The sequence below is a fragment of the Perca flavescens genome, chromosome 2, assembly GCF_004354835.1.
Source record: "Perca flavescens isolate YP-PL-M2 chromosome 2, PFLA_1.0, whole genome shotgun sequence".
Taxonomy (NCBI): Eukaryota; Metazoa; Chordata; class Actinopteri; order Perciformes; family Percidae; genus Perca; species Perca flavescens.
In genome coordinates, this window is record NC_041332.1 from 28994083 (window position 1) to 29005651 (window position 11569).

General features: G+C 38.4%; 1 protein-coding gene across 2 annotated transcripts; it reads left to right on the top strand.

The window, feature by feature from the left end:
* Positions 1 to 4569: 4569 nt before the first annotated feature.
* Positions 4570 to 6998, top strand: lsm6 (LSM6 homolog, U6 small nuclear RNA and mRNA degradation associated). Of its 2 annotated transcripts, none has more exons than XM_028604302.1 (4): positions 4570 to 4675; positions 5178 to 5283; positions 5391 to 5504; positions 6794 to 6998. In XM_028604302.1, exons 2-4 carry the CDS (start codon positions 5190 to 5192, stop codon positions 6826 to 6828), a joined length of 243 nt encoding a protein of 80 aa, XP_028460103.1. In that variant the 5' UTR covers positions 4570 to 4675; positions 5178 to 5189; the 3' UTR covers positions 6829 to 6998. The 2 variants fall into 2 exon arrangements, with proteins under 2 accessions (XP_028460103.1, XP_028460110.1); XM_028604309.1 differs by lacking the exon at positions 4570 to 4675 and adding an exon at positions 4693 to 4815.
* Positions 6999 to 11569: the final 4571 nt, after the last annotated feature.

Here is an 11569-nt window from a genome sequence, read left to right on the forward strand (position 1 = left end):
AGTTAGGGATTACATAGAAGCAAGAACAGGGACACACTGTCTATCAATCAATCTTTTTTATTTGAAAACTCCTCCAAGCTTTTCCATTATCTTCTCCATATCAAGCTTGACCTGAAGAGAAAACCTGGCTTCAGAAGGGTCAATGCAGTCTAGACTTTCTACTCATCCTGCACAGCCGACCCCCACCTCCACCTCCATCCTGCATATTGCCTTAGAATACAAGAGGGATGTGCCCCCCTCCCCTCCTTATACCCACTCACCTCAAGCCCCTGCCTCCTTTGGTCCAGTCCCCCATTTCCCAACTACAATAGCATCTCCCGTCACCATAATCTTTCTATTTCACTAGCCCGCCCCTTGGGCTTAAGGGTTGTGGAGATGGAGATAGGATTTGTCTTTCAATTGACAGCACTGCTGTTGTGATTTTGGGCTGTCCGCTCTTATACTGGATGGTCAGAGCATTTTTTTTTTTTTTTTTTTTTAATCAGAACAAGGTACATTGAAAATAATCAGTGACAAGGTCAGAGCATTTTTTCTAGAAAAGTCATAGGTTGTTTTTCCAGACATCGATGTGTTTCATGTTTAAGAAATGTGGCCTCATAGAGCTGATGAGTAGAAGAGCAGACTGAAGAAAATTAGTTACAAATAACTGATTAATAATGCTAATAAATATCATTTATGAGCGATAAAGTATTGTATGTAGGACAATTACTCATTAGAATGATGCTGCCAATAAACCTAATGTATGCATTACTGCTGCTGCTTATACTTCCTAAAACTACTACTACTGTTAATGATATTATGTTGATTATTATTGGAACCATTTAATAAGATATTAATACTGTATTTAAACTTTAAAAAGTGATGTAACTCACACTTTCAACCTGCATTAATTGATTATTTTGGCCATGTGGGGGCAGCTGTAACAAGCTGTGAACACAACACTGACATATTATCTTTTACGTAACTTAATATTGTGTAACTTCTTAGCAAACAGTTGTTTTTTTCACATATAGAGCAACATTATCATTCATTTGGAGTCATGTTTGTGGCCACCTGATGAAGTCCAATATTCTCTCTCTTTTAGCTCGGTTTTTGGTCTCTACCAACTCCTGAGGGAAATATCTGGCTCTTACGCTGCTAAATGCTCCACTATGTTCACCAGTTAGTCTCTAACTTTGTCAGTGCGCTGTTTAGTGCAGGGCAGGTAGCATACAGTGGGTTTTTAGAGCATTTCTTTCTTTAAAAAAACAACTGCATGGTGCTGCTGGAAACAATGCTTACAAGAGCAGTGAGAGTAACCTAAAACAGAAAAGTCTAATAGTAGTTCTCTGTGTGTTTTTGACTACAAGCGACCTCTTTGACATTAAACATTGGCAATTTGAGCTATTGAAAAAACAAGTAAAAACTAACATGAAAATTAATTGTTACAAACTATAATAATAACAAACTATACCTAAAGAAATTGGACACAAAACAGGAAAGTGTGATCCTTATGTAAATCTGAGTTAAACAAACATTTTAATAGTGTGGTTGTAAACTGGTCTTCAGAGGAAGTTAATTGGTATACAAGTAAGCCTGCCAAACTACCAGTGATACCTAAATTAGTCTATACAGTTCATGTTAAATAATACATTTTAAATACTGACTGTCATCAGATGGGTCAGAGCTAGAAGGAAAACCAAAGCCTACTAATGCTCATGTATTAACTGCTATTACAGGGCATGTAAAAAAGGCCTGGCATTTTAAAGGTGTACTCCTACGCACTTCAATTTTAAATAATGTATAGGCTGCGGAATGTGTGGCCATCATTGACATGTGATCCGTAGTAAAATGGGATGTGCTGTTGACGATGCTTTTAGACCCGTGTCAGTGTTTACAATTAACCTCCATTTCAGCTGAATTATTATCTATCCTTGGTGAATTTTTTGCAGGTTACAAGCAAAACACACTTATCTCAGGGCCCCTGAATGCTGCCATTTGTCTGTGATTGCTTGGTTCATGCGTATTTTCTCATTGCCTGCCCAGTTACCAAACTGCTAATTAAAACAGCTGCATCTAATACCAGTGACGACGCAGCCTTGGTCATAAGTTTAAGTTTTATTTTAACCACAAACTTTTTGACCTGGGAAAAAAAAGATCACATTATTGGTTTTATTGTATTAAGCAATAAAATGATGGGTTAGATTTGGTGCATTCAGGGACAGAGCTGCATAATGAGTGTGGAGCATTTCAAAAAGCCACTTTTTATTACAACTAAGGCCATCTATTATGATAACAAAGGACAAGTAAATGTAAGTGCACAGAGGTCATTTTTGAAGGCAACAGAGATAAATTGTTTTTTTTTTTTTTCTTTCCAAAATTTTCATTCAAAGCAAGAAACAACCAAGGGAACAGGGGACAAGAGAGAAAAAAAAACGTCATTGAATATTCATTAACCGGTGCCTAGGTGTATACATGGCTCTTAACCACTCTTGTTTATGACTTAAGGACTTGTAGTACTGACCTTAGTTTAACACAGCAGCAGATACCAAATTAACCTCTAGCCTCCACAGGGCTAGCCATGCCCTGCTAACAAGCAACCTGTCTAGACACACAAGAAGTACTTTATGATTCCACCTCTCACAATCCCCCTCTCTCTCTCTCTCTGCCGCTCTCCCTCTCTGTCTCTCTCTCTCTCTCTCTCAACCTCTCTGTCTCTGTTAACACGTTCTGGCACATCCTCCCTCCCTCTATCCTCTTCTACTGTATCTTTCACCTCACCATATCATCCCTATTTCGCCCCTGCACCATTTTTCATGTACCTCCCAAGCTGTGCAGTGTTTGGGTCATGCACCCAACAGCCAAGAGTTTTATCAGATGGTAGACTTTCTCTTATCCTTCACAACACAGCCTGGCCATAGCAGAATGAAATAATAAAAGATCTAAAAACCTTGAGGATGCTTAATTTCAATTACACTCACAAAAAATGTGATAAGATATAAAGCTTTTTAAATTTTATACATTTCAAAGCAGATTTCCCTTTAAGAATAGTATAAGACTAGGAATAGGAATTCCATAAAAGATTTTAAAAATATAGCCTATAATCTAGATGCAATTAGGTCACGAAAGGGATCATATGCACGGTATAACTACCTATAACATTGTTACAGCACTACTATTATTTTATGTTAAAGAACAAGATTAAGCAAAAAATCCTACAAATGAAAAATAATATGCCTCTGTCAATTAAAGTTGGGGAAATTAAATTCAATGTTCTGTTTCTTGACAGGACAAATCTGTCAAAAAGACAAGCATTAATAATAGTTTTACTATTATTTATACTGGTATCATCAATGCCTTTTGTTCCTTTCCTTTACTAAGAAGAACAAAATACTGTATTATAGGCTCTAGTTTGAGAAGCTGACTTTTGCTTAAAGTGGCAAGTATCACGTAAACTGCCAATGTATTTTTTGTTAATAGACTAATCAGTTAATTGACTAATTGCTGCAGCGCTACTGTACTTACAATCTGCACTGTCCTTTCTTGCTGGCAGATTAGACCTCCACCCAGTACTGTACATCTGGTGACCAGCTACAAGTTCACTGTCCAACAGCAGCCTAGGCTATGCTGTAAAAAAATAAACATAGTGCAGGAACACAGGAACACATTTCTCCCTTGCAGATTCTGAGGCATACATGTGTCTGTGAGATTCAGTGAATTCCAGGAATTACTTTGATATAAGCAAAATGTAAAATAGCTCTATCGTCTGTCCATATTAAAGTTTTACAACAACATTTTCATATTGAGATGTTAAGGTTCATATTTCTATTTAAAAGGATGACAGTAAAAATTAAGATTGCACATTAGTATTTTTATACAATTTTATAGGAAATAAAATGTGTTAATAGGATGAATTTTAACTTTTAGTTTTTTATTATGTCATTTTATGAAGATAATGCCATGTTAATTATCACAATAGCAATTTTGTCTTGACTATTTTTATTTTGTTTCTAATAATGACTTTAAACAACATGCATCTTAAAATAAATAAAATATCGCTGTAAGCCTACCCATAATCTCACAAGATGATTAGTTATATCTATAAAAAATAAGAAATATAAAACACAGTCACACTGCCAAATTACCACATACCAAGAGGGAAAGTCTGTTATGGTGGATTTTTTACTAAAGATAGGGCCTACGTCCATTTGGAGCTGGAATTATATTGCTGTTATATGCACAACCTCAGTTGTGACTACTTATAACCTACTTATACTATTTTAGAATACTTAAGAATCAACTATTCAACTTTATATGATTGAACGTACGTTCTCATATTTATTCATACGTAGGCTATCTAATTTTAGGTTGAAAAATAGGCCGTTGTTGCTTGTGAAGCAACAACTGTATAGGGTAATCTGCATTAAGTACAATGCTGCTATGTTGCAAATTGATGTCTGCTGATTTATTGACTAAAAATGTGTCTTAAACATAGTGAAATATGTCAAACTCTCAAGCCATAGCATACTAAATCTGTCTGTCAACGGTTCTGTCTCTAGTTTTCACCTCACATAATCTGTACCGCTGCGCTCTTTAGATTTTTGTCCTCACTCAGTCTCCGTATAGTGCACGCCTCTGATTGGTCAATTCGCGGTCCATTGCGAAAAACAGTTGTTTTGAGGCGAGACGTCCATCGGTAAGTAGAATGCGACTGATAACATTTATAAAAAAACAAACCGCACGATGTGCAGTCCGCTTTGATTCTAATAAACGAATGCATGTACTTACAGGGATAACGACCATCGCACACCGTTAAGTGCAAGCATATTCATTGAAGTGAGTTAGCGTGGTAGCTACACTAGTTAGCTAGCAGCTAACGCTCCTTGTCCACACAACATTAGCTAACGGTTACACTAATTGTGACTAAGCTATATGCTACGACATTACTGTTTGGTCAAATCAGATACATTACGTGCTGCTACACTCAAAACTCATCGTAGGAAAAACCCTGCTGTTTGATTGAATGAATGAACACCATGGAGCACGAGTTAGCTGACATGATGCTAACGTAGCTAGCTAAGTGAAAGAAACTGCGACCATAACATCATCTTCTTCTTCTTCTTCAGTTGCTTGTTTAACGGCGGATGCGGACTAACTTAGCGCGACCATAACATCTACTGTTACTTCTACCTTTTCAGATCACAGCCAAGATGAGTCTGAGAAAGCAGACCCCAAGTGACTTTCTGAAGCAGATAATTGGCAGACCTGTGGTGGTCAAATTGAACTCTGGTGTCGATTACAGAGGTAATACACCTGGCATGTACAACCTATCCATTTGTTTCCATTATGTCATTTTAAAAGCCATCAAGTTATGAATTCTCTAAATCACTGCACATGTATGACCTGTACAGGTGTCCTGGCCTGCCTGGATGGTTACATGAACATCGCCATAGAGCAGACTGAGGAGTATGTCAATGGGCAGCTCAAGAACAAGTACGGAGATGCTTTTCTAAGAGGAAACAATGGTGAGATTCTCCAATTTATAATTATATCTTCAATTTATAGACATGTTGGCACTTCAAGACTTGAGGCAGTGCAAGTTTTTTTGTCATCATTACATGTGTACAAAAGAGGTCTGTCTCATACAAGCCTAGATGAGGGTGAGTAATCAGCTAATTGAGAAAAGTAACCCATTCTGAGGAAAGTTTGTAGACGCAGACATAGGCCATAAATATAGGCCTTTTTCACAGCAGACATTTCGTCCTGTCCTAGTATAGAAAGCACAGGTGTTACTTATAACTCTATTCTATTCAAGTGTCCCAGTGATACATTTAAGTAATGTTTTCCATAAGAGATTTCTTCTTTTTAAATCACTTACCCCTTTTTAAATGAGTATTTTACTGGCAGTGATGCGTGTATATCAGCTCAGTCTAAGGGGGATGTGGGCAGAGATATCTCAGGAAGTGTGACAGAGCTTCAAATGGTGCCTGTTAACAAAATAGTTTAAGTGACAAACAAACGACAAGAAAAAAAAAAGTCCTACAACACAAAGACCTTATGGGTAAATCAACCACCAGAAAAACACTAAAAGTGTATTCTGTTTCAGTTTTAAAATGTTCCTTTAACTGACCCCTTTCTCTAAAAAGTGTGATATGTCCTTCAAATGTACAAAACCGGCTTTGCCGTGAAATATTGATAATGTGGAAAGCTTAAAGCAACAAACATTAGGAGCTCTCCTGCTTTTTCTTTCTATTTTTTAAACTTTTGTCTGCTGTCAATCTTTGATGAATAAAGGATTATAGTAAGTGTGTTTCAGACTATCTGTATTCACCTTTTGCTTGAAGAATCTGTTTTTATTTATTTTTCGTTAGTCCATATCTTCAGCCTTTGTCTCACACCAGCCATGCACTGTATTTACTGTGTGACTCCCTCTTGAATATGAGTCATGCTGGCCAGTGGAGTTCTTAGTGTGATAAAAGGGCCAACAGCTAAACATGGGGCTATTTTAGTCCAAACTGAGCTGGTCGATAAAAGCAGATTGAAGTAAAAGTAACAATTGGTTTACCTGACTGCTTTTCTGTACAGTCTGCACCCAGAATGACCAGTCCAAAACAATTCAGAATTTTTTCACACTGAGATCTGGGTAGTTGGGCCACCCAAATATTTGCCCTCGTATGTTGCACGATCACATCGAATGATCATAAAACAAGAAATGGTGTTGATACATTTCAGATAGGTCTCAGAGATGTCATTGTGTTGCTCAGTAGAACTACAACCCTTAATGTTTTTTCTTATTTTTTCTCTCTCTCCACAGTCCTTTACATCAGCACCCAGAAGAGGAAAGTGTAGTTGAGACCATTCTATTGTTTGTTTTTTCCCCAGTTGTTTTTTTCCAGCGTTTGATTCGTCAGTGGACAACTCTCCCTGTTTTTGGTTCTGTAAAACCCAAAGTCCTGAAGAATGTTTGTTTTGTAAAAATGGAATATGTTAATAAATCCTGAGTTTTGATTCATGTCTGATTTGGTGAATATTATTTACACATTTCGGTGTTAGCATGACAAGAAAAAAACATTCTCAATTGTTCATTGTAAAAATGTAAATGTAGGGTTTGAAGTAACAGTATCATTTTACCAGACCCTATTTGGAAAGGATTGTCAAGTGTGGAGTTGTCGTTCATGTTGAAATATCTTTTGATTTCATTCTTGAATATATCAGGCTTCTCCACTGCCAGTGGAATAAAGATGGGGTGTTTCTGGCTAAATCATTCAAAGTTTATCCTTGCAGCAAGCAAATGTACCACTGTTTTACCACAAGGCTTCTAAAGGATTAGAACATAATTTTGTAATTTGTCAGTATTAATGTACTAATGTTGTAATTGATCTTGATACGACTTGCCTGCAGAAACCCATTAGTGAATGGCCTGTGTACAAATGTTCCCATCACCTGCATTAACTTTATATTACAAGTAATTGGATAAATAGCTGTTTGTATAGCTAAAAAAAACAAGTTTATTTTTTAAAGCTTTCAATCTTGAACTTGCTGGTTTTCAAATTGAGCATGAGTAATGAAAGTATTCCTGCAGCTGTATATGATGACTCAACCCAGTAATGTACCTGCGTCTGAACTTTACCGTTATCCTGGAGAGTAATTTATAGAGCATATGACGGCACAATTCAATATGTACACGTGGAAGAAAATTCTTCACTTACATACATTTAAATATCCATGACAGAATAACAAAAAAAAGTGTGACTGCAGGACTAATTCATAAATAGTGCCACCTGGAGGCTATGCCAGGCTGCGTTAACATGTAAACAGTTCTGTCAGATCAACTCCCCCTGCCCTCTGCAGCAGACCTCCATGTTTTAGTGCTTTCAAATGTCTCGGAACACACAGCTTACCTTTTGTCATCTGTGACTGCACGTCGATGCTCGCTGTTCATGAGGTTTGGAGTAGCTCTGCCCTCTCTGTTGCCCTGTGAAAATGAATGCAGCAGCATATGCAAGGAATTGTAAGTTTATTTCGTTTCAGTGTGGCCTGTGGTAATTTAGCAAATGAGTTCAAAAGTGGCATCACCTCATTACGCTAAGATAAGAACGCTATAAATATATGATTCATTAGGCTCTTAATGAGAATGCTGTAGTGAGGAGGCAGTGAGGGGAATTATTTTCCTTCCAAGGGTGGATTTTTGAGAGCATTGTTTTCCAACCTGTACATGCGCACTCTGGCCCCTGGAAGGAGACAAAAGGCTGCCAAGGTCAGGCCCGACTTGAGAATGAAGGACGCCTTATTGATCAAACTCTGCCGAGCTGCAGCTGAAGAGGGAATGTTGGGAGGATAGGGGATTGAGCTGCAACACACACACAGACACACACACACAGGCAGACATAGGCACTGAGTGATGTGTACACAGAAACACATTGTACACAGTGCAACACACAAAGAATCATTATGGCACCTAGTGAGGGTTAGTACAGGCAAATATTTACCCACTGGAATCATAACTGAGCCGCTGGCTGTGTGGCCTCACAGGGAACCCAATTAATACCGTTCACGCAAATGACCTAGTGGCAGACATCATGCTATTGAACCATTCGCTTTAAAAAACTGAAAAAAACAAACAAAACAGAACTCATGCATTCACGTTATCATTTTGCATGTCTTATTGATTTTAGCCTCACAACCCCTTTTCAAACAGACATTTATTTCTTTTGGATCGTTGACATAACATGCACGATGAGAAACAACCCTTTTTTGTATTATTTAGTTTCAAGATGCCTTTAGTTTCAAGATGCCTTTGCCCCTTGTGTGGCGTATTATGTTTTGGGCACTGGTACGTCCCGACTCAGCCCATAAAAGCAGAGTGGCTCAGGCGCTGGCGGAGGATGCTGCAGTGGCTCAGCGTTGACGTATGGAGGTGAGTGATGGAGGGGAGAGGACAAAGGAGGATAGAATAGGTGACAGCCTTGTTATGTCGGAGAAAAAGCAAGGGGGAGACTCAAGTCTTACAGCACCACCAGCTGCCAGAGCTACAAAATTACAGTGGAGTCACAGGAGGGAAGAAGAATGGAGGAGGGAGGGAAAGTGGAGTGTGACTTTGACCCTGACTGATCACTGCAGCATGGCTGTCTAGCCTTTTCACAAGGGATCAAAGGATGACAAGGACAACCTGAAAATCAGTGATCTCCCCCCCCCCCATGTTTGGCTGTACAATGTTCTCATTTGGGCAAGGACATATTTCTATGTTCTTCTATGCAAATCTATTCAGAGTGGATCTTTTCATATGAATGGTTTTGCCAGGGTTGAGAGTTTGTTACACATCGGGAACATTCAAATCATGTTTCTCTCCCTACCTTGTATCTTCTTGTTGCACATATTAAGCAGTATCAAGGTGAATCACCACACAGTAAATAAATGCATCATGTGTCTGCATAGCCCAAATAATGTGGTGAATGTACGGAGGTAGACAAAATATCAGAAATACCTTAAATGCAACAAAAACACCACAAATTACAGCAAAACATACCATTAGGCTCAATCAAAACCTCTCTGACTCTAGAAAACAACAACAATAAGTTACAAAAATCATCAATCATGCTTCCTGCATTACATTATACTTCCACCCACTCACTGTATGTATAGATGTAAGTGACAATCTGTTTTTGCATGTGTACAGAGACTTCCCTCCCCACAGTGTATTGGGATCTGTGCTGTCCTGTGTGAACTTGACCAGCTTTAACCTCTGCCTGACAGCCTGTCTTGTGTTTAGGATGTAAATGATGGCGGTGACCTCCCACACTGTGTCTCTTCTCTCACATTCCACTGGCTGGGTCACAGGTCTTGTTAGGTTAGCGCAGAATAAACAAACACCTTAGAAACAGCGTAACAATGGCTCAGTAATGTTGAAAACAGCTGCTACTGATTAAACTGAATGCTCTGTGTTTGTCTATTATTCCATTAATCAGGTGTGGCTATTCCCCTCAAAATATATCAGGATGAAGTGTGCGTTACTGTGCATCACTGGTGTTTTGATCCAGAAGGTTTCCTGCTTCACTTCCTTGTCTTTCAGTAACCTAAATCCAAGTTCAAGTTTGACGGTTGCTTTGATCCTAATTGAGTGCGAGGGCCTGTGCTAGCCTTTGGTGCTCTGCAACCCCTAGGCTCTTTATTTAGCCCTGAGGATAGTCAACCTTGGCCAGAAATGTAACCCATGACCTTCTTATCTGGAAGAAGCTATTCCCAGCATGGACACAGGCTTCCGTGATTTATCTTGGCTCCAAATGGCAGCGTGATGCAGATGGTGAGGTTAGGGGAGTGTACCTAGTAGATACCCTTCAGGAGGCCAGAGAGCAGTATTGTTGCACTCACAGAGCATTTTATGCTGCACGGGCTCTAACGCTATGAACAACAACAGACTTTTACAGGCAGGAAAAATTCTTGCATGGTACAGTAACGTGGTCCACGTGAGTTCTTGAACCTTGACCCCCAAAAGGCTCTCCAGCTGTCCCTTCCAACAGAAGGGTCTATTTTGGAAATACACTTGCTTGAAATCTCTTACTAGATTATGACCATATTGTGTTATTGACCATGACCTGACCCACTTACACCACAATAAGCTGGGTTGATGTGAATACAAAGAACGTTGTCACTATTCTTTTCAACAGGCTAAACGTTGTTTAGATGTTACTGGTGTGTCTTAATGAACTTTTTCATACCTGTAACAACATAAAGAGGTAAGGCTTCAAGGTTGCGTCGATCAATTTATGTATCCCAAAATATATGAACAAATAAAGATTATTTCCTATATATATTGCTTTTATTAAAGAGGCCATCTTAGACAACTGTAGACTTGATACTTGGCCTAAAGTCTGACTTTAGTCCCAAAAATATGGACTTGAGACTTGACTTGGACTGCTCTGGTATTTGACTTACATAATATTTGAATGGCAAAACATTTAAGTCTCCATTGGCTGATGAAGATCGTGCAATATGAAAAACTCCATAGCAGCAACTACATGGAACTTGGTGAGATTGTTTAGTCAACTGCTGCTTCCAATTAAAAAAAAAAAAAATAACTTTGAAACTAAAACAATTTGTGAACATGGACGAGATGTCCCCACAGTGGTCAGAAAAAAAAGGGAATTTGAACATCCACTGTATATTGTAAATGTATGACATGACAACTGAGCAAACTCCTGATGGAGATTATGTGAAAAGCACCTGAAGAACTACTAAATTGACTGTGAGGAGAGATAAGTTTGTTGAATTCAAGCTTTGGGTTTTGGCCTGGTAAAATCTCTGAGAAATAACATAGAAACAGCAATGCCACACAGCTTGAATATTTAATTAATTGGCCTATTTATTGAGAAGACAACTTTGTAAAAAACACACTTAACACAGGTTCGAAAGCAAAATGCTCAAATGCCAAGTGATTTGAACAGCCAGTATTTAGACATCTGAAAGATTTAAAACTTGACTTGGACTTTTTGCCAAAACAGTACAAACAGCTCTTCTATCTTATAACTATTAGCGTTCCACTTGTTTGGGGAATATTTAATGTCCTAATGTTCAATTTAAAAAAACTTTCTTA

Excerpts from the sequence above, each read along its gene's own strand:
- lsm6 (XM_028604302.1), top strand. The coding sequence starts at position 5,190 with ATGAGTCTGAGAAAGCAGACCCCAAGTGACTTTCTGAAGCAGATAATT. Across the intron at positions 5,284-5,390 it reads CTCTGGTGTCGATTACAGAG|GTGTCCTGGCCTGCCTGGAT; the intron begins GTAATACACCTG and ends TGACCTGTACAG. Across the intron at positions 5,505-6,793 it reads TTTTCTAAGAGGAAACAATG|TCCTTTACATCAGCACCCAG; the intron begins GTGAGATTCTCC and ends CTCTCTCCACAG.